The sequence below is a fragment of the Cervus canadensis genome, chromosome 19 (genome assembly GCF_019320065.1).
Source record: "Cervus canadensis isolate Bull #8, Minnesota chromosome 19, ASM1932006v1, whole genome shotgun sequence".
Classification (NCBI taxonomy): domain Eukaryota; kingdom Metazoa; phylum Chordata; class Mammalia; order Artiodactyla; family Cervidae; genus Cervus; species Cervus canadensis.
In genome coordinates, this window is record NC_057404.1 from 4,890,956 (window position 1) to 4,914,993 (window position 24,038).

Genomic DNA, 24,038 nt, shown 5'->3' on the forward strand with positions numbered 1-24,038 from the left:
GCCAAGATTTGGGGTGCAGATAGAATTTATATAATATGCTTCAGTTTACATGACATGTGGACATAGATTTTCAGTATCTTTGCGTTTGTAGCACATTTGACTTTTACAGTAATTATCTAGTGCTCTCAGAGCCCCTTTAGTTTGGAATGAATGTACTTTGACCATATTAAGGATAAAGGTCATTGTCTATTGCTAGGAACTTCGGAATTCCAACTCTGATGAAAACTAGTAACTAATTCTTGTTGAGTCCTTGTAATTGAGAAGTAGTTTTTGCTTTTGAAGAGTTTGCCTCATTCCAGTCAATCTATGCCACAGATGCTGAGCTGACAGTTGCTAGGTCATACCTCTAGGTACGTGAGAAACAGTTGGCATTTATGTGCCCTAGCGCATAATCTAGCAGCTTCCCAGGAGCTGCATGGAGACCTGCCTGAAGGCCCCTCCCACCTCTGAAGTGCACCCCAAACTTTGAAATGGGCCTGAAAGGCATGTTGTTTTGCATAAGGACTGAGAGTTATAGTTTCTGTGTTCTTTTCTTAAATTGGAATACAAATTCCTCAGGATGTACTCACTTAAGTACATGGCTTTAGGGGCTGTTATTACCCACCCATCTGGGTTGATTTCAACTGAGCCAGTGACATTTGTGTAGCTCCTAAAAGAAGGTCCCAGCCCCAAACTACAACTGGATCCCCTACTGGATTATAAAATCTCACCAGAAGTGAAAGCTTCAGTCTTTTGTTTCTCTGACAAACAAATTCTGTTTCTGGAGGAAAAGGAGACTTTTCCTCTTTCTTCTGGAAGTTTTTTTTTTTAATGAATTTTTCATTACATTTGACCTTTTTTGATTTTTTTTAATCAGCAAAATGAAGAAGTAATAATAGGAACCTTTGAGTCATTAAATTTTATGTAGTATGATTCCATTAATAATCCCACTGTATTTGTGATAGCTTGTACCCTTGTGATAGCTCTGTGAGAGGTTGTATTAACCCACAACTTACCATAGTGGGTAGCCTTGCAAAAAATCCACAAAAGACCCAGCTTGACCCTTATTCACAAAAAAAATGTGGCTTAACTCCTATGGAATGAAGAATCTCAATTTGCTGTCGTTTCAAAGGAGTGTTTAAGACTTTTAGATGCTACCATTTATTGAAAATGTGTTCACAGTTCTCAGAAAACTGATCTTCAAATACATACGAATGGTCTAGAGATTTTAATACAAACTTAATCTCTGGGGCGGTGTGGATGGCAATACAAAGTATCCGATGAGATCCATGCATTTTCTTACCTTGTGTATTTTTTTTGTACCTTTATTTTGCACAAAGCTATTTTTAACTTGAAGGAAGGTGAGCGAAGGGAAACAGATCCCCTAATCTTACCACTCCTAAATATCTCAGAAACCTAAATGGACTTGCTAAACCAGGAAAAGTCTTCAACAGGCTTGAGAATGAGCCTCTGAGTTCCATGCTGCTGCCTGCTATCTTGGATAATGAAGTTGTAGGAAGTACCTGGTTTGGAGGTAACTGAAGTGCTTCCTGTCAGCTATCCTTTTGTAAGAAAATTATTCTTATTGGTAGGAAAATCGCTTCTGTTCTAAAAATTAAACATGAGAAGGGTGATTGTCATAGCAGAAACTTTCTTAGGACTGTATAGTGGCTGTAGAGTCCTTCAGCACTTGGGGGATGTCATTTCTAATGTCAGCATCGTCTGTCACAGCACTGTGCCCCTGGGAGCAGACCAGATTCTTCTGCGAGGTGCTCAGCTGAGAAATACGCAGTGGGTTCATGGAATAGTTGTCTACACTGGACATGACACCAAGCTAATGCAGGTGAGGTTTTTGTCTATGAAAACCTTAGGGACCTGGGTGTTTGCAGCATTACTGTCAGTGGCCCTCCATACTGTAGTCCTGATAAATATAGCGGACCATCTGTTACAGACACCTGAGCCCTACACTCTGCATCCAGATCTCATTCTTCAGTGGGTGGGGCTGTGAAATGGCTGACTCCATGCAAGAACGCTAGAAAGTTCCACCAGAGATCGCCAATGCATGAACACCTAATGATTTTGTATACCGGTCCATTGGCAGCGTTTACTAACAATTGCAGTGATCGGCAAAAGTTGTCTGTTTAATGATGAGTGCTCTGCATTAAAGCGTTTTATCTTATAATTTTATGACAATGATCAAATTTTAGAATTTATTTTATTTTCTTAAATAGAACTGAAAGAAAAACTCGTGAGTCAGATGTTGACTGTTTTTTCACAGCATTTTTATGTGACACCAGTTTTAATCCGCTTTAATCCTGGCACTTAAAATGTTTACACAGGCCTGTGGGTGCTCCTTCTCTGCATTGAGACATCATGAGTGTTCAGTGGTTACATGGGTGTGGGAAATTCAGTCTTAAGATGCTAAATGAAAATCTGCTTTGAGGGCTGGTAACTCTGTTCCTTGTAAAGGCATAAAGATGTTATCCACAGGCAAGCAGGACTGCAGTTAATGATTCTTGATAGCCAGCACTGCCTAGATCCCTACTGTGCTAAAACAGTGACTAAATACCGTAAAAACCCTGCAAACCAGAGTGTCTTCATAGTTTGGGATTTCCACATGTCTGGCTATGGCTCACAGGTCACCTTCTCTGCCTCTCTCTGGGAGCTGAGATGCTAGACGTCTTCGTCTACCGTTTGCCTAGGTCGTCAACTGATGCATTGTTGCGTCTTACCTGCCACAATGCGAAAGCTGTGTCTTCAAAAGGCGTATTATTCCCTTCTCTTCTTGTTGTTTCATGTCATAGGAGAAGGACTGTGTGACGTGGTGGAGGAAGAGAGGTGGTTAACTTTTGACAGCTTGTTGCATCTGATTGCTTTGTGTTGGATCGTATGTAGACTTTGAGTTGTGACTTTGTCATGCTCACCGAAATACTAGATACACATTACTAGATTATTTGTACACATTCATTACTACTTATCTTTGTTTTCCCTTTACAGAATTCGACAAGTCCGCCACTTAAACTCTCAAATGTCGAAAGGATTACAAATGTGCAGATTTTGATTTTATTTTGTATTTTGATTGCCATGTCTCTTGTCTGTTCTGTGGGCTCAGCCATTTGGAATCGAAGGCATTCTGGAAGGGACTGGTATCTCAATCTAAACTGTGAGCATCGAAGTGCTTATTGTACTTATTTTTTCTTTCATGAAAACATGAATTTGTTTCACAACTGATATTGGAATTTCCTGTTTCTAAAAAGAAAACTTTGTTGCCAAGATAACAGAACATTTAATCTTTATTTTTCAGTGCACTTTCCAGTAAAAGTTAAGTAAAATGTTACAATCTCTAAAATTTCAGAATCCTTAAAAATATAGTGGTTACTCCAAAATAGTTATATTATTAATGTTATTTTAAATTTATTGATTTCTTTTATTTTTAACACAAGTGGTTATATAGCTATCTGGTAAAGAAAGCAGATTGAGTATATTTAAATCATCAAAAAGAATTTTACATGTTTTTAAATGTTTAATGTACTTTCATTTGAACTCATAATTGCAGTGAGTTCTGTGTTGATAATCATCTTTCTTTAGGGAAACTACTATTAAATAGTTTCCTTTTCTAGCATTTATCTTTTTACTGAATATTCCTGGGAAATAAGTTTACATTTCCTTTTGGTGAGCACTTAACCAATAAATACTTAATTTCCGAGAGTATGTAAGCAGATTCGAGTAAAATTTTATGTCAAAAGAGACTTTTTTCTGTTTTTTTTTTCTTTATTATATTGATTTAGCTTTGTAGTTATTTCAAGGGTCTTGATTTTTAATAAGTTGTTGGTTTGCTGTTTCAACATTAGAACTGCTAAGACTGCCATCATTTTGTTTCTTCGTATACTTTACAATTTATCTGGGATAACTGTTTTATTTACATTGTTAAAGAATAAGAATATAATTTACGTAGGGTTCAGACCTACACTGTTGTTGCTATTTGGGTTGGTTTTGCTGCTAATATTTTGTTTGTTGGCTTTTAACACATCTTTCAAGTTAGAAATGCTTTTCAAAAATTTGTTCTACCCAGTTGAAATTCTCCCTCAACTAATATCTCTAAACTTCTATGTCCCTAATACCTCTGAACTTCATGATTGGAATGAGTTTGAAATATTTGGTAGCACTTTCTTTTTAGTACCATTATGCAGTTCTTAATAAGGTTCACAACATCTTGAATATAAATAACGTTATTCCACCTTGAAGACTGTATTTAATAATACGAATATGTTATCAGCGCAGTGTTCCTCTCCAACTTTCTAGATATATAACATGAAAAGTTCTTATAATGCTAAAATTCTGGTTAATACAAACAAAATATAAAACTGTAAGTGACCTTTTTTCTACCTCCCCCAATAGATGGTGGTGCTAATAATTTTGGACTGAATTTCTTGACCTTCATCATCCTTTTCAATAACCTCATTCCTATCAGCTTGCTGGTGACATTGGAAGTGGTGAAATTTACCCAGGCATACTTCATAAATTGGGTAAATATGAGTCGCTATTGTTCTTCATTATGCTCAACATACATTTTGTCTTTTTTTTTTCTTGATAGGGTCTTTTGATCTTTCAGAAAAAATATCTTAATTATACCTTACTTTTTATTGACTACATTTCAAAATATTTTTAAGGCTAATTATAATCTAACAATAACAAATTTGGTTTGACGTGTGAAAATTGTAACAAAGTCTCTCACGTCAGAATCACACAAGTTTACAGACCAGACATGCTCGGGAAGATAGGTCTGTGGTTGGATTTAGAATTAAGATACTAGATTTTAGTTCTAATTCTGTAGTACACTAGCTGTGTGAACTTTGCCAAGCTGCTTGACCTCTTTGAGACTTGCTTTCTTGGCCAATCACATGGGAATAATAAAACAAGCTTTACTTGCATCTCGCAATATTTATATAGATCAAGGGACTCTTGTGGCATAGCAGACAACTTTATAAACAATCGAGTGCTATAGACGTGATGCTGTGATTAGCTTCTCACGGCAACCAGTTGTCTGTCATGGTTTATTCATCTTTATAGTGTATTTTTCCACACTACAAACAGTTTCAGCTGTGCTTGAATTTGTAGTCTTAATTTTTTTTCTTATTTTTTTTCTAATCTTAGGGAAGTGTTTTGGGCATCTGTTTCCTAAGTATTTTGTTTATAAAATGTTACTCTTCTCCAACTAAATTTCAGTTATTTTCACCAAAGTTAAAATTAATAAATTTATGTAAATTAAGTCTTTAAACATAAGCTGCCAGAAAGTATATTTTTTTATTTTAAGAAATTTTAATATCTTTTGATTTTTCAATTGTTTGAAAGTCTTTCAATATGAACAATATTAGGATTTTAAAAATATGCTGCTTTTGCAACTGTTCATTGTCCTTCCAATGGTGAATGATCCGCTTCAGCCTTTCATCTCTAATTCATTGGTAAAAGATCAGTTTAATGTAGAAATCTGAAATGAGTTGGAGGCATAGCTCAATTTGTTGCTGAAAAATTGTATAATAAAATTTGTATAAGTGCAATTAAAACTTATTGAAGGTTTTCCACGTATAGAAACAATTAAGTAGCTCATTATGAAAATCAAATAACTGGTCACTTTTCTAATTTGGGTTTTCAAAAGTAATATTTGTTTCAAATAATTACATAATTTTAGTATGTACCTAGAAGGCTTATGTTTTTCAACTGCTTTTCTGATATACAGAGACTTTTCTGACATTCCTGATAGACAGTCTCTTACCAAGCAGCTTCTTCCTTGGATAGAAATGAGATGATAAGTAACTGCCTTCCTTTTCCTCTGGTTCTTCCCAATAGATCTTTTATGAAAACGGCTAATCTCGTTTCCAGATGACAGCCTTACAAAATATCTGAACTTGGCTACTATGCCTATACTATCGTCCCCACCTCCAAACTAAATATTCTCTGCCTCCTTCCAGTTCTTCATTTGATATGATTTCCATCTCAGTCCCTGACGTGGTCACCACTCTCTAAACATTGCCCATTTGTTTACTATCCTTCTTTAAATGAGGTGCCTATTCCAGAACTGATGTTGATTAGCCTGAAGTACAGATGTAGGGAAGATCAGATTTGGTCCTTTCACTTGACATATGAATCGGTAAACCCTGGCCTTGTCAATAAAAACCCTGGCTTGTATCTGCTTTATTTTCAAGTATATACAATGTAAGAAGAGACTTGGTCAAGACAGTACAACAGGATGGAATTGCTTTGGTTAATTTTTTCAGGGATTTAAAGTCTTAATTATTTGAGCAGTGTTTAGTTACTGCTATTTTAGCTCACATAAAGCATCGTGTCAGACACTAGAGGAGGCACCTTACCTCCATTATCTAATTTAATCCTTATAGTAGGTCACTCATTTAGGAAATGGTGGAATGATAGTGAGCCAAGATTGCCTGATTCCAGAGATGTGCTCTGACTACCATCTGTTCTGCCCTTACTGAGAAATATGGTATTCTGTATTGAGCATTTTTTAGGAAATGAAATGGTTAGAGATGGCTAGAGATGAGTGTTACCTCCTTAGCTCTCCAGTTAAATAAAATTGTATTCAAATCTCTTATTATGAGTTGCATTCGATGATCTCTCTCTTTTTTTTTTTTAAGGACCTTGACATGCGCTATGAACCCACGGACACTGCCGCTATGGCGCGGACGTCTAACCTGAACGAGGAGCTTGGCCAGGTGAACCAAACTCCTTATTGATATGCTGAATTAGAAGTCAGATTTGGTGTAATTTCTGCTGTATGTGACAACTTTAGGTGAACTGACAGCTCCTGATTTTCCATTTTTTGAATGATTGGCATAAATAAGTACATGTTAGTACCTAACTGTCAATTTTCATTTCTAGTGAATGAACATTATCTAATGCATATTCTGTTCTCAGGATAAAGTATTTCACAGAGAGATGTCCTTTAGTATATAATCTGATTAGCATGTAAAGTATTGGCTGCTTTTGAGTTATAAACTCCCAGTATTAAAATTGTTCATAGCTTTTGGTCAGAAAGGAAGGGGAATAAAAAGGAAGTTTATCAATGAAGTTGTACAAGTCAAACAGGAATTTCAAATATATAATTCATAGTATATTCACATATATGCATATATTTGTAATTCATTTATATGTAATTCATTCACATATATGCATATATTTGTAATTCAATTAGGATTATATGTAATCCTAAGAAAGGGTTCTACTTTTCTTGTACCATTGCCATTTGCTAAGTCTTACTCTTAAGTAGCATTTAAACCAAAGCTGTTTTTTCTTACCAATTCAGATGTTGTATGAAGTTATTTTTAATCAAGCAAGCCATCACCAATCCCATAATTGTTTTGTTGAGAAGTGTTGAAAGATACTTTAGTGCTCTGAATCCCACGGACCGAGGAAGTTGGAGGACTACAGTCCATGGGGCCACAGAGTCGAATAGGATTGAAGCAACTCAGCGTGCAGGCAAGCACGTGTTAAGTAACGATAGAGGCCCTTACTAGTGCGAACTCAGACTGTTAGGGCAGACTTCTGTATGCCTGGAGTTTCTCTGCTGGCTTGAGAGAATTTCACTTCATATATGATTCACTGCTAAAAGGCTAGAAGAAATAGTTGAAAATATTCCTTGATGATGTGCAGAAAGTAGTCAGTTCATACCATTCAAGAATCCGTCTACCATGCTTGAGACCTGGGTTCCATCCCTGGATCGGGAAGATCCCCTGGAGGAGGAAATGGCAACCCACTCCAGTACTCTTGCCTGGAGGATTTCATGGACAGGGGAGCCTGGCGGGCTGCGGTCCATGGGATCGCAGCGCATCAGACGTGACTGAGTGACTCAGCTCAGCTCAGTACATTGTGCCCCTGCAGTGTAACAAAACTGATTAAAAGAATAATAATGAAAGGGTGTTTGTTTGTTTTTTAAGCCCTTTAATAAAAGACTGGCTTAAAATGATCTCTGAAATTCTAATGAGAAATTTTACATTTTTTTAGGTAAAATATATATTTTCTGACAAAACTGGTACTTTGACCTGCAATGTCATGCAGTTTAAGAAGTGCACCATAGCCGGAGTGGCTTATGGGTGAGTTTTTCCCTTTAATCAGCGTTATGATGTACACATTTAATTAGTGTTAACAGTTTGGTACAATTGGAGTTCTTTTTAGAGAAGGGTTGTTTTTTTTTTTAATCTAGAAAGCAGCTGTTTTGACTTCAGCATGCATGTACATTTTATGTTTTATAGCTTGGTATTGTTTTTCATTTGGAATTACTATGAGGTAGGCACCCTACCCAATAATATTTTAGTATTTAGAGCTGCCCCGCAGACCTCTGATCTGACGCTGGTCTGTCCACTGCCGTAAACTTGCCATGCAGCCTGCCTGTGTTAAAGCACATTGTTTCTCCGAGAGCTAGCCCTCCGGTTTCTTTTTATCACCTCTCCTCTTTGCAGTCGTGGAATCTGTCCTTTAGAATGTGCTTGCTGAGCACCCATTTTTTTCTTCTAGGTATGCTTGCCTAAACTTCACAAGCCTCCTTTTTGAAACACTTTATAGGGTAATGTGAGAAAATTAATTTCTGCATCTCCTGAAAAGTCATGATCACAGATGAAACATCCTTCTGGTTGATTGATCCTGGCCTTTTATCAAATTTCCCAGCAAAAGACTGGTGTCTTAACCATGCAAGCAAGGACACTTGCTTTGGGTTTTTCTGACTTGCAGCCGCCCCCCCCCCCCCCACTCCTGCTCTGTCTCTAAGCAGTAAACTAGTATAAAAACAGTGTACTGAATTACGAAAATGCCCTTAGTTAAAAGTATAAATAAATAACCTCTTGGTAAAAAGTTCTAAAAGCATGTGATGACTCCCCTCCGTGGTCTGTAAAGAGGAATAGATGGAGGCAGCTATGCCTCTTCTTTGGGTTAGTAGAAAGGATGACCAAAAGTGACTGTAAAGTGACCAAAAGGATGTGACCAAAAGTGACCAAAAGGATGACCAAAAGTGTGGGTAAGTGAAGCTAAAAATACATTTGACTGAATGGCTTTTTTACATGGTAAGGACAAGCTGCTAATTTAAGAAGCAGGACAACTATCTATTTCCAGGGCAGGATACCCTTTTGCATCTTCCCTCTTTATCAGAAGATCTCCCAGTTCCTTTAGACAAAAGAGACCTTCCTCTCTCCTCCCCCAGTTGCTTCAGGCCTCTTTGTTTGGCTGCTGGTACAGAAGAGGTTGTGCTACACTCTCTGACATTTTGCTCTTAAGTATTTAACCCACAGTTATCCCTGATGAGAGAAGAAAGGGCCTTTTGTGATTCTGCAGTTTGTTGTATTATACTTGGTGACAAATTAATGGTGATGTTTGTTTTTATGCACATTCTGCTTGCATTCATAAATGTTATTTTTAGAGGATTCTGTTTTGGTAATATTGACATCCGTTTTTTACTTTGTTCAGTTGAATAAGCAAGTTCTTCAAATTAGTTGTTATTGATTGTGAACCTATCAGAACAGAGAACCAGGATAATAGCTAGGTGTTCTTTTGCATTTTACAAGGTTTTTCTTATTCCTGGAATAAGTTCTTAAGCACTTATAGGCAGTAGTTCTAAAGAACAATGTTCTTCATGTGTCTATTGGTGATATTATCATGAACACATGTATTATGTATTGTGATAGAGTGGGTTTGAGACGTAAATGTTAGAGAGAGTTAAGTATTGTCATGATTTAGATTGTTTCCAATGAAACAAATTTCCTCTTGGGAAAACCACATATCTTAACATTGAGCTGCAGTTGCAAGACATGAGTCATAGTCCTAGCTTTGTCATTAATTCACTGTATGACCTTAGACAGTTCCATTCAAATTTTTCAAACTCTTTAAAATGAGAATGGTGAGACCAGATGATCTCCAAGATCCTTTTCAGATCTGAAATTGTGTGATGTTTAGAAATTTAAAAATAGTGATTCCTTTATTTGAAGTTTTTAACTGTGAGATAAAAATGGATTTCCCTTTGGATAATGTATCATATTTTCAAGAATACCAAGAGCCTTGTTGAGTCAAACTTGTTGTTAAACTACTTCCAGTAAATCATGTATGTGCTTTTAGAATCCTTAACCCTGATTGAGCTTTTTTATTCCTTTTATTAATTTATATTTATGGTACCTGCATGGAGATATAGATTTCTGGAAGTTTCCAGTTCAGAAACCTCAGACTCTCACCCAATATGATAAATTTATACAATACTTAAAAGTACAAAGGCTCCTTTTCTTTAAGAAACAATACTAGAAAACTCCTAAAGTTATTGACCTCAGAAGTAATTGTCCCGTCCCCTCCCCTAAGCATTTCTGATGGGCAGCTGGGACGTCAGCACTGCAGAGAATTGTTGATATAGGAAAGATTTAGAGAAGCAGAGACTTTAGACTCCTCAGTTGACTACAATAGGAGAGACACACAGTTGTTACTTAATTCTGTGGAACTCCAAAGGAAAGAGTCACGACTGAAAACCGCCTTCCTGTAGGCATTTCCTCTTGGGTTAAAGGAGCCGTAACATGGTTATCTTGTCCTGTCTGCCCATGGTATGTTTTACATTGTTTAACGTGGGAAGCTATTATTAATACCCATGTATACCTTCACCTCCAGAAGAAGAAAACATAGAGGTTGTCTCAGAATTTAGCAAAACAAAGGAAAATAACACATAGTTTTATATACTAACAAATGCCTTTAGGGTTATGATTTCAGAGCTGATGCTTCTTAAGCACTTTTTAAGAAAATAAAATCTCTTTCTACCTTACACAGAGTCCAAGATGAGTTCTGTTGGCTTTTATCAGTTTGAAAGACAAGACCTAAAGTCTCTTGGTAGTATAATCTTTACCTCGTTCAGTGTATTTTATAGATTTGTAGGAAGATATTTAACAAGGCTATTAAACATAGTAAAACAAGGCTCCAAAATTTAGTCTTAGTAAGTTTTCCCTCATTTCTTTTAACTTTGGCCCTAAATTGGATTCATGATGGTCAATGAAATAAGATTTGTTACACACCCAGTACACACCTAGCAATGATGTTTGTTTTGTAAAGATTAACTTTGTCCGAAGTACCGCTATGATTAAACTTGTTAGACTGTGTCATTAGATTTTAGTTAAATGCAAATAAATTATGATACCATATTTATAAATTTAGCTTATTAAAAACTAGAAATTCTGTTAAACATTTACTAAAGCATAATTTCAACAAATTACTTCTTATACTAATTCAGTTTTATCACAGTTACTTGAAAGCCAGAAATAGGTAATGAGGTTTTTATGTTCAGTGGGTAGAATTCTCAATACAGTGGCTATTCTCGGCTAAAGTCCTAAGTACTGTCTTTGTTGATAATTTAAAATCTTACTATTAGAATGAGCTGATGAACTGGGAAAAGTTTTTTGGTTTTTTTTTTTAAGAGTCTGTAAAGCAAATTAAACAATATTATATTTTTGTATGGGCAAGTCATTTTAATCAGTATTAAAAACATTTCACTGACTTTTTCCCTTTAAGTGAAAACCAAATGCTCCTAATAATAATCTTTATTTACATGTGAAAATAGCATGTGAGTAGTTTTACTTGACAATATTTTGTTTAGCAATGTTTGCTGAAAGAATCGGCGACTTCTTTAAGTTTGAGAGGAAATTCACCATGAGAAATCTCACAGTTATCAAAATTGCCCCGAGGTCTATATTATAACCAATAAACGTATCTCACTTCTCGCCGTGACTGGTAGATAAAGCTGGGTAAAAACCGTTCGTTTATTCTCATGCCTCAACAAGTGTTCATCTCTATGTATAATATGTAGTACTTTGTTAGATGTTGGGGATTTAATGATCAGCCAAAGTTCACCTGGCTTCCACCCCCCTGAAGTTTATAGTCTAATTGGAGGTTGATGGATGTCATTAAATCATCAGGCAGACCATTATAAAATCATAATGCAGTACAAAGGTCTGTGTGAGGCTGTGATTGGGGACACGGTGGAGGGGTGTGATCTGATCGCTGAGACCAGGCTCTGGGATGCTTCACACTGAGATCAGGAATGCGTTTAAGAACTCAGCAAGCAGATGTAACAGCACCGACCTCCCACGGCAAATAACCAGACAGGGGGCACACATCAGAGCTACCAGGGCAGTGGTCTTGGGGAAACTCCTGCAGACGGAATAAAGTAACAGATGTATGGGTCGCCTGCTGCGCATGTCCTTCAGAATAGCCCTGAACGTCTGCCCAGGTTGAACCACAGCCGGGAGCGCGGCCCTGAGCCCTGAGCCCTGAGGCCCCAGCCCCTCTCGCAGTAGGAGGTCCCGGGCTGCTGTACACCACCGAGGCCGCTTGGCAGAACCTTGGTGCAGGGCTTTTGCCTGGGTAGCCTCAGACCCTCCCCTGCTGTGGTTCGGGGACTCATCTCAGCCCTGAGGTTGATGGGGAGTGATGCCTAGAGCCCTGGGCTGCCGCTGGCTTTCACAGAGCTCGGCAGGAGGCCGTGGCTTTTTCTGGGCTCGCCGAGGGCCCATTTAGTCCTTCCCCTCAAGCATCTAAAAGCATCCTTTGGTAGAGAGGACAGTGAGTAGGGAGACCGCCCCCACTGTGACTGGAGTGAAGGGGGTGGATGGAGCCTGCCCTGGAGACAGTTGATGGTTTGCAGGTTCCTTGGAGTGATGAGGTCGGTGCACGGCCAGATTGGCGGAAGGGTGAGAAATAGAGGCCACTTAGGAAGTGAGAGGATTTTCCCCAGTTTTCAGTGAACATTGTATATTTATCAAACATAGTGGCTTTATACGGAACTCTGCATCTTTAAACTCTACCTACATCTAATACATTTAATTTAAAGGAAAACTATTGAATGACCTTGTATAATGAAAGAAACAAGAGATAAGGAAATCTGTTTTAGCTGCTGAGAGAGTAGATTTTAAATGTTCTCACGACAAAAAAAGAAATGGTAATTAGGTGATGGATGGGAGTGTTAGCTAACACTATGATAGAACAATCCAAGGTTCAATCCCTGGGTCGAGAAGATCTGCTGGAGGAGGGCATGGCAACCACCTCCAGTGTCCTTGCCTGGAAAACCCCGTGGACAGAGGAGCCTGGTGGGTTACAGTCCATGGGGCCACAAAGAGTCAGACAGGACTGAAGCAAGTTGGCACACACGCGCGTGAAGGCAATCACTTGGCAGCATGTATCAGCGTCAGATCATCCTGCGCGCCTTAAGCTCACACAGTGTCATATGTCTCAAGACAGCGGGAAAAAATCTGAACCATAAAAAGAAAATTTTAGTAAATAAATACATAAAGAAGTAAAATAAAACCTGCTCTGTCATGTATTATGGACCATTTCTGTCACATCACTGGTTGGTTGAAATGAAAGCTATACATAGATCCAGTGCTCAGATGAGCCAATGGATGAAAATGAAGTATTGATGAATGTGTTTTCTTTTGATGTAATGAATTGTTTAACAGCTGAGTTATGGTGTAAGTGAATGTTTTTGAGTATCTTTTAAAATGTTCATCTTTTGCAATGTGGTACTCTTTAGCTATAGCAATGTAACTAACATTTACTTTAATATACCTGTTTAAAGAACCACCCCTGCACGGTAGTCAAATTTGCTTCTGAAATGTACTTGGCAGATTTTATCAGTGTGATGGTTTATTCTTAGTAACGTTTTTTTTTTTTATTAAAACCCTTTATTCTCATTATGCATTGTGTGATGAATTTTACGTTGGCTTTAGCCTGTATTTAAACTTTAAGTTTAATATTTTCTACTGAATACTGATATCTGTGCATAAAATTGGGAAATTTCATGGTGAAGAGGCAAGTTGGCTATCCCATGAAAGAACAACTTTGTAAATCTGCCTAGTTACCATAAATTATACTTTCTATACTAACTGCCCTTCTTTCCAAATCAGCTGAAAGTTTATTTCCTTAACTGACGAGTCTCTCAGTACTTCCCTTTTTCATGCTTTTGTGTCCCCAGCCCTCCTTTGATTATTTTCTCCTTTCTTTGTGTCCCTCCTCTCGCTTTCTGAAGCCATGTCCCTGAACCCGAGGATTATGGCTGCTCTCCTGATGAATGGTAAGCTGCATGGATCTTTCTGTCCCATTGATCCATTTAAAAGGTTTGCGTTTTATTGTTTTGTTAGATGCACTTCGCTACTTTGAAAAAAAATTACTAATCAGGCAGGATGACAATGCTGTAAAGTATTTCTTAGAATCTGCCGAATAAAGACGAACAAATCCATTGAATAGCCCTGATGTCCTGTTGAATAACCTTTAATCACTTTATGAACATTTAGTTCAAAGTTTAGGCTTGCTGGTTTTATGGAGCTATGTAGCTATAATAAAATCTATAACAATCAACTTAGAGTTCCTGGGCTGTGGACTACCTAAGATTTCAGGGACAGCTTCATAAATTTTGGTTTTTTTTAGCTCAGCACTGCCACCTTCTGCCACTGTTTGTATACTCTACAGAAAAATGCTACTGAACATAACAGTGAAAATTTCCTTTACATTTATTTTCATTAATTTGCTAAATCTGTTGGGAGGCTATAACGTAAGCATTTTTAAATGAGATATCTGGAACAAATGTTGGAAAAGTATGCTACCAAGGACTAGGGTTAACAGGAATATAATTAATTTTAGAATTATTGAATCGCATTTTATAAGCTTAATTTCTGTACATATTGGATTTTTTGTCTTACCTTAAAATCCTCACCATGGTTTATATTTTCATTTATAATGACATGAGTTTATCTCAATAATTCATTGCAATCTGGTGGCAAATGAAATTTCAGAAAGCAGATTTCTTTAATGCTGGTAACTGTAAAAAACAGTATGGCTTTATATGTGATTACATTTCTATTTTCAGATGACACAGGGTATTTTATGATTAAGCCTTATTTTTCAACTTGGATTTTATTTCAATAAAGTGGAGATTTGGTAACAATTTGCAATAAGCCTCGTACTACCTAGAGTTAATGACAGAGGCAGCTGTTTGGTGCATGTGATACCTGATGATTCATTACACTTAAGCTCATTGCTTGGAGTGTCATGCATTTCAACACCTATCCACAACTGAATAATTGTCAGTGTCTTTTTAATGTGCCAAAACGCCTTACTGTTGGTGGATAATTCAAGTGTAATGATGTAGATCGTCTCTTCTAGTTAATCTTTTGAGAACATTGTTAAAATTTTGATTATATCTTTTTACTTGTTGCTTTTCAAAAGAATTGAATATATATTTTTATTTTTAGAATATGTGTTTTTTCTAAGATAAATCACTTTTTCTTGGGAAGGATATTACCTTCACCATATTCTTATTAAGGCTGGATGAAAATGTTAACCGTTGTTTACCTGGGTCATTTAAAATATTCTCCTTTCAGTCGAGGTTATTTCATGATTTTTATCACTATTGGGAAGAGACATTATTTTATCTGTTTAAATTTTTTATGTAAAACACCCTTTCTGGAAACTTGATATTCTAAACTGAGTAATTCCAAATTTTAAAATGTCAACTTTTCCATAAATTTTTGTATGGTTCCACTTGCAATTACATATAAACTTAGATATTAATGATATTTTAAGAAGTAAACACTAGGGAGGGTTTTTGCCAACTGTTTAATAGAGTGAGCTTTATTTTGAACACCTACGTGGGTCTCCTGACCCATCACGTGGTCACCTGTAAGCACCAGGGATGAAGGGACAGCTACTGCTTGGACTTGAGTTGTGTCCTGGGTCCTGAGCAGTTGCCAAGGATGCAGACGTCGACTCTGACCAGTGAGGCTCACATCCTGGTCCTCATGCCGCTCTGCAGCCAGCTACCTCTCTTTGCCTGTGGGTCCTCATTGGGGAGAATGTAGACATCATAGGGAGGTTGAAAAGATTAAATGAATTCTGTTTTTAAAGTGCGTAGAAGAGTATCTCGGTGTTAGCTCCAGTGTCTCTCAGTTAATCCTCAAGACATATTTGAGGAGTTGTAATTGAAGCTGAGCGCCAAAGAATTGATGCTTTTGAACTGTGGCGTTGGAGAAGACTCTTGAGAGTCCCTTGGACTGCAAGGAGATTCAACCAGTCCATCCTAAAGGAGATCAGTCCTGGGTGTTCATTGGAAGGACTGACGCTGAAGCTGAAACTCCAATACTCTGGCCACCTCATGCAAAGAGTTGACTCCTTGGAAAAGACCCTGATGCTGGGAGGGATTGGGGGCAGGAGGAGAAGGGAACAACAGAGGATGAGATGGCTGGATGGCATCACCGACTCGATGGACATGGGTTTGAGTAAACTGCGGGAGTTGGTGATGGACAGGGAGGCCTGGCATGCTGCGATTCATGGGGTCGCAAAGAGTTGGACACGACTGAGTGACTGAACTGAACTGAACAGAACTGAATTGATGCTGGTGAAATTTAGGCAGAGAAGCCAATAAGTAACTTCCCTCAAAGTATACAACCAGCAAACATGGGAGAAAAAGTTAAAACCTTGCTCAACCTGGGTATTAAGTAGGTGCTGGTTATATCACATCCAATAGTCTTTAAAGAGCTTCAGAAATATCTGCATTTAGAGAAAAGGTATCCTTACTATTTATTATTTCATTTTTTTCTTTCTCATTTTGTTAGGGTAGCAAGAGCAAGTATGGTTTAACTGGCTGACGAGAAAAGTTAGCCTGGGGGGACACAGCTTGTCACAACCCTAAATCTGGCATTTGCCAGATCTGGTCCACTTGATTTCATATCGCCAGTGAAGCCAAGATTGAAACCGTAGTCCTGATTGAATGAGCTGCTGGTCCTCGGGTAAACTGAAGAGTACCGCTGACTCTGTAAATCCAGAATCTCAAAGTTGATTCTTGTCTGACTGTCAGCAGCTTCTCCTTTCAATGTGAAGTTCATCGATTCCATAGATAAAATCTGTGACCTATGCCATGTATTTTACTATCATTCTTCAACCGTATTTGCCACAAAAATACCAAGTTAAAATACACATATTGTTTAACGCATACGTGTATGTAGATTTTTAGAGTTGGACACAACTCAGCAACTGAACAACAGAAATATGTAGATTATTTACATTTAGTCAAATTTGATGGCAAACTATTATAGTGACAGTTTCAAAAACACTTCCTTGACATTAAAAATAATTGGATAATGGCGGTAACTACTCACTTAAATCATTTCCCAACCAATAGCCACTTCCTCCAGAATTGGGATGGTTTTCTTGTTATTGCCAAGTGCCCTACATCAGCTGACATAACCTTGAAGGTTAATTCATTTCTATTAAAATCTACCATTCTTTAGACAGTATCAATATTTGGAGGATTGCACAAAAATATTTACTTACTATAAGCATCCATGTAGCCCTAAGATAAGATTATATTCCAAAGCTATATATTTTGTTACATTTTTTTCTTTTTCTGATTTTTTGGGGGAAATCTCAAGCATAAATAACAGTAGAAAACAGATGTACTCAAAAAAAAAAAAAAAAGAAAGAAAAGAAAAAGAAAACAGATGTACTCATTCACTCACTTCAATAATATGTACTCAAAGCCAGTTTCAGTTCATCTGTATTTTCCCCCACTATTACTTTAAGGAAAATCCCAAAGTAAGTATCCTGTGCTTAGTCATTTTACTGTGGCTTTTAGTATCAGCACAGTATCACTGGATAGTACCATTTTCTGGTCTTCTCTTCTCTTTTCATTTTGGTTTGTATGTATGTATGAAATGAGTGGTATTTATTTATTCTGCTGCCATCACTAGGCTCACTAAAACATTCTTCCAGGTGTGACTCTATAGTAACCAAATCTAACAAATTTATTTATTTATTTATTCCAGTCAAGGGACCATTTCACAGAATGTTTTTGGAACTCCTCTTTTGTAATTGCCCTCTGAAATCCTTTAGAACCACCCAGAAAAGCAGACCACATTGATGAAAACTAGTGTCTAAGAAAAAAATATTATTATTGAACTCAACCCCTTCTTTATATTCTTGGACTTGACCTGATGCTGTATAGCAATTTCATTTCTGAACATTAATCACCCTTCTAGGAATTCTGATTTGGAACAGTAGCACTGTTCAAAGCCAGAAGGTACAGATCCATTCAGAAAACAGTGTTTTTGTCACGCTGCCTTTGTCTTCCCGTACATGGATGTGTGTAGCGTCTGTGTGTATATAATGCATGCATTGAGTTTGTATGTAGAATGTATGTTTCAGCATAGTGTCTGTATGTATATAATGCATGCATTGAGTTTACATGTAGAATGTATGTTTCAGCTCATAATCGGATTTTGTTCTGGTTTTTCATTTTTAATTTAAATTTGATTTATTTAAGTTCATAATGCAGTAACGCCTCTCTTCCCTATCTCTGACCCTCCATTTCCCCACCTGAAGGCAGTCAGTGTAACCCATTTCAGGTTTATTTCTCCAGATCTATTCTACCATGTATGCATGTGTTTTCTTTCTCATTTTTACCCAAAGTGAAATACATTGTACACACCTTGGTACCAGCTTTTCATTTGATGGTACATCTTTGAGATTTGTCCATATTCCGTGGACAGCCTCCCGTTTTTCGTATGGTGTTCCATTATTATTATGTGGATGTACCACAGTCTTTTTAAGCAACAGCCCTAGTAAAACTTTGGGTTAGGTCTAACCTTTTGCTGTTAAAAGTGTGCTGCAGGGGGGGGCGGCAAAAAAAAAAAAAAAGTGTGCTGCAAAGAATGAATTTGTACATACAGCCTTCTGCAGGAGGCAGTGTAAGTACAGAATAGACTGAAATTCCAGAAACTGGAATTTCTGGATCTCAAAGGATTATATTGATTTTAAATTTTGTTAGATATTGCCAATATCAGGGTCTTCCCTGATAGCTCAGTTGGTAAAGAATCTGCCTGCAGCACAGGAGGCTCTGGTTCATTCGATTCCTGGCTCGGGAAGATCAGCTAGAGAAGGGATAGGCTACCCACCCCAGTATTCTTGGGCTTTCCTTGTGGCTCAGCTGGTAAGGAATCCGCCTTCAATGTGGGAGACCTGGGTTCGACCCCTGGGTTGGGCAGATACCCCTGGAGAAGGGAACTGCTACCCACTCCAGTATTCTGGCCTGGAGAAATCCATGGACTGTATATAGTCCATGGGCTCACAAAGAGTCAGACACAGCTGAGTGACGTTCACTTTCATTGCCAATATTCCCTTTTAGAAATTGTACCAGTGTTCATTCTCATCAATGATAGATGGTTTAACTGTTTTTCCAAGATTATAGCAGCAGGGTTGTCAAACTATTTCTGCCACATTGATAAATTTAAATCTCATTTCTCTCATCGTGCGGTAAGATTGAATGTATATTTAAAACCACTTCTGTTTCTTTCTTTGTGAACTGTGTGTTTATATCCTCTGCTCCTTGTTCTCTTGCACTGTTGATCTTTTTAGTGTGAGTTTCTATGAGCCCTTTTTATTTTGAGGGAATTAACCTTTCATTTTGAATAAAGTAACCATTTTATGTGTTGGAAATAGTTTTCCTCCCATTTTGTCATTTGGCTTTTGACTTATAATAGTTTGCTTATAATAGCAAACTATGCAGAAGTATTTTAGCTTTATGCAGACAGTATTTTCTATTTCTTTTCTGAGTACTAGGCGTTTCTACTCCTAAATTGTTTTTTAAGTTAAATAAAAATTGTTATTTATCTCTTCATTTGACATGATTTCATAGTCCACACTGTCATGTATGAAATTAACTAATATTGATTCAATTCAGTTCAGTTCAGTTGCTCAGTCGTGTCCGACTCTTTGCTACCCCATGGACTACAGCACACCAGGCCTCCCTGTCCATCACCAACACCCGGAGTTTACTCAAACTCATGTCAATTGAGTCAGTGATGCCATCCAACCATCTCATCCTCTGTCATCCCCTTCTCCTCCTGCCTTCAATCTTTCCCAGTATCAGGGTCTTTTCAAATGAGTCAGCTCCTCGCATCAGGTGGCCAGAATATTGGAGTTTCAGCTTCAGCCATCAGTCCTTCTAATCAATATTCAAGAATGACTTCCTTAGGATGGACTGGATGGATCTCCTTGCAGTCCAAGGGACTCTCAAGAGTCTTCTCCAACACCACAGTTCAAAAGCATCAATTCTTTGGCACTCAGCTTTCTTTATAGTCCGACTCTCACATCCATACATGACCGCTGGAAAAACCATAGCCTTGACTTAGACGAACCTTTGTTGGCAAAGTAATGTCTCTGCTTTTTAATATGCTGTCTAGGTTGTTCATAGCTTTTCTTCCAAGGAGCAAGTGTCTTTTAATTTCATGGCTGCAGTCACCATCTGCAGTGATTTTGGAGCCCAAAAAATAGTCTATCACTGTTTCCACTGTTTCCCCATCTATTTGCCAGGACATGATGGGACCAGATGCCATGATCTTAGTTTTCTGAATGTTGAGCTTTAAGCCAGCTTTTTCACTCTCCTCCTTCACTTTCATCAAGAGGTTCTTTAGTTCTTTTTCACCTTCTGCCATAAAGGTGGTGTCATCTGTATATCTGAGGTTATTGATATTTCTCCCTGGCAATCTTGATTCCAGCTTGTGCTTCCTCCAGCCCAGCGTTTCTCATGATGTACTCTGCATATAAGTTATATAAGCAGGGTGATAATGTATAGCCTTGACGTACACCTTTCCCTATCTGGAACCAGTCTGTTGTTCCATGTCCAGTTCTAACTGTTGCTTCCTGACCTGCATACAGATTTCTCAAGAGGCAGGTCAGGTGATCTGGTATTCCCATCTCTTTCAGAATTTTCCACAGTTTGTTGTGATCCACACAGTCAAAGGCTTTGGCATAGTCAATAAGGCAGAAATAGATGTTTTTCTGGAACTTTCTTGCTTTTTCTATAATCCAATGGATGTTGGCAATTTGATCTTCTCTGGTTCCCAATACTGATCAGGCCACACTAATTGTAATTTATGTTTATCCATAAAATTCTGAATCTTCTCATTTTTATTGCTATGAGGATTCTTCATTTTTGGATGATTAGGAAATAATTATTTGCAATGTATCATAGCTTTTAAATCGGTCTACAAGAAGCAGTAAATTATATGACACTGTGGATTAACTGCTCATTTTTCATTTTATCTTAACTGTTACACCCCCTGCCTTATTGCTTTTTGCAAAACACCATAATTTCTTTGTCTCCTTATAAGGCAAAGTGTCACTTGAAAACTTCGATGAAAAGTTTTAACAAAAGGTAGATGTTGGCTTACACTTTTATGTATGCACAGTTTGCAAATTCAAATAGCTTTGTCAGCTAACAATTTAATCTATTTTACATTTATGCAATTGGTTCTTATTTTGAAATGACTTTGAGCTTCCTAATTTTATCTGTTTACTTTTACTAAAAGTGGACATTTTGTGAGGTTTCAGATAGGGGTGATGAGAGCACCGTACCTGAGTTACCCAGACCAAGCTGTGTGATTAGCAGATGAAATGCTGATGATTTTGTGATCTTGGAAAGGAAGCTCCTTTCTGGGAGAAGAGTTAGCATTTTCTACGTCAGAAGGTTTCACTGGTGAATGGAGGGCAGGCTGTGTCCGTGTAAACATTTCAGTTGCATATCTAGTGTTATTTGTTATAAATACATTTGAAAGTTTCATCAATTGTGGTAACTGTGATTTATGAGATGAAAGACTTACTGGTGAGATTAATAAGACACATCTTCAAACTTATAAAAGCTTTTAGTTCAGAATTCTTTAGAAGGAAGATAGACCTCCACATGCAAGATGTTACTGTGAATATTCCTTGAAATTTCAATTTATCTAATAAGTGGGGAAGTATAACTAAGAACCAATAATGAATACATTTTATAAATAATAGGGAAATTTTATAGAGCCCTGAAATAATAAACTTTAGAATGATAATATTTAGAGGATAAATGTATGTTAATTTTTTCTGCCTGCCAATTGATAAGTTGTTTAAAAGTTCTTGGACTTTTCATCTTTAATACTAAGAAGAGGAGGAGTTTTAATTAATTATTATTTGTTATTTTATAAATAAATTATTATTATTAAAATAATAGTAATAGAAAATGTGTTCATTCTGTTTCCTAGTGATGTTTTTGAGAATTCTAATCTATGTGCTAAGAAAGGTGTATTATATTATAATATTGAGAATTAATAGATCAAAGTGTTACACATTAATAAAGATGTATTTTACTGTAAAATTCCAACTTCCTTTTATGGTGTATGGTTAAAAAGATATTTACATATATTGATGATCTGGTTTAGGTTAAATTATTTTACATTCTTTTTTTTCTTCAATGATTTCTCCTTCCGTTCAAGCAGCTGACTTTAAAATATGAAACTCTTGACATTTGGCACATTGGCACTGATAATTCTCTTTGTAACCTGTAAAAGTTATGATTAAAAGCTTTCTTGATTACAGCTGTTTAATATTGAACACATTATTTTTTCCTCAACGACTTCTGAAATTTCATTCTGTGCACAAAAGCTTTAGATCTATATATTTTCACTGAACGGTAAAAAGTATACTCTTGGGGTTTGACATTTCCACTTAAATGTTCCTTGTCCTTCCTTTGAATCTCAACATTTTGATATTAAATTGCATGGCTATGAGATTAGTAATAGCTAGATTATAGAGGCAATTCTCATTTGATTTGTTTCATATGGAGTTCAAGTTTGCTGATCTGAAGATAGCGACAACACAAAACCACATATATACTTTTATGGCTTTTTTCTCCTTTATAGAGTAACTGTAATATGTACATAAATATATAAGATATTTGTTAGTGATAAATGTTAATGAAATGTGTAATCAGTTTATTCATATTTTCGTTTCATATGGTAATCATATAGTATTACTCACTTCAAATCAATTTTCATGGCTAAAGTAAAACAGTATTATTTTTATAATAACTCTATTAATTCTCAAAATTTTTAAACCTTGGAAAAATTATGAAAGTAGAAAAATTCAATTCCATGTATATTAGCAGTTTTGTTACATTTTTTAAATTAAATTTTTTTCAACATAATTTTACTCTAGGAAAATGAATGGTAAAATGCTACTTTTTGTTAACACTAAAAAAGGCTTTCACATTTTATAATGTTTGAAAATATCCTATGATTCAATCATGAAATATATGTTATCTTATTTAGAAATGTAGACTAAATTATACTTAATTTATTAAGAGTTTGTAGGCATAATGATTTATTTTAAAAGTAACTTACAGGTAGATCTGCGGGCTTGTATAAATGAATCAAATATTCTCCATTTTTTCCCCTTTAGGCAGAGCTCACAGTTTGGAGATGAAAAAACATTCAGTGATTCATCATTGCTGGAAAACCTCCAAAATAATCATGTAAGAAGCGTAGTATCATTATCTTTTCATTAATAGATGAAAACTAATGAGTGTTTCTCTGAATTACCTTCCATGCTTACATATTCCATTTTTTACTTTCATGATCATTTTTAATAATTATAAAAATCTGTTGTCTCTAAATTATTTTTACTTGGCCAACACAAATCTGTGATTTTTAGAAATTTACTTTTAACACTGTCATTTATTGATACTCTGTCTTTTTAAAAATATTACATAATTTAGAGCTCTATTTATATGAAACATCTCATTGTTAACAATTTCAAAATATCTATGGAAATTAATTACCTGCTCAAAATTATAGGCCAGTGCTAAATCTATACAACAAGAACTTTAGACATCTGCCACCCAATGTGAGTATTCCACTTATAAAGTTACTGATACTTACTAAAATTCCATCTGATCAAATGAGATGATCTCTGAAGTTTAAGGGCTTTCCAAATGGCACTAGTGGTAAAGAATCTGCCTGCCACTGCAGGAGACATAAGAGTCTCGGGTTCGATCCCTGGGTCGGAAAGATCCCCTGGAGGAGAAAATGACAACACTCTCCGGTATTCTTGCCTGGACAGTTCCGTGGGCAGAGGAGCCTGGGGGCCTGCAATTCCACGGGGCTGCAACTGAGCACGCCCAGGTTTACATCCCCAACTTTGCTCACAGTCACTTCAGGCTCCGTGCATCAAAACTT

General features: G+C 36.8%; 1 protein-coding gene across 3 annotated transcripts in view; it reads left to right on the forward strand.

Annotated features, from left to right (window-relative positions):
• ATP8A1 (ATPase phospholipid transporting 8A1) overlaps positions 1–24,038 on the forward strand; it is a 225,987-nt gene that overhangs the window by 70,413 nt on the left and 131,536 nt on the right. For 2 of the 3 annotated variants that reach the window (XM_043438424.1, XM_043438423.1), the window contains exons 10-16: positions 1,711–1,822; positions 2,977–3,142; positions 4,378–4,505; positions 6,630–6,707; positions 7,996–8,084; positions 14,030–14,074; positions 23,263–23,335. In XM_043438424.1, coding sequence (XP_043294359.1) covers positions 1,711–1,822; positions 2,977–3,142; positions 4,378–4,505; positions 6,630–6,707; positions 7,996–8,084; positions 14,030–14,074; positions 23,263–23,335 — 691 coding nt within the window. The remainder of the gene's footprint in view (positions 1–1,710; positions 1,823–2,976; positions 3,143–4,377; positions 4,506–6,629; positions 6,708–7,995; positions 8,085–14,029; positions 14,075–23,262; positions 23,336–24,038) is intronic. The other variant, XM_043438425.1, reaches the window with a different exon arrangement.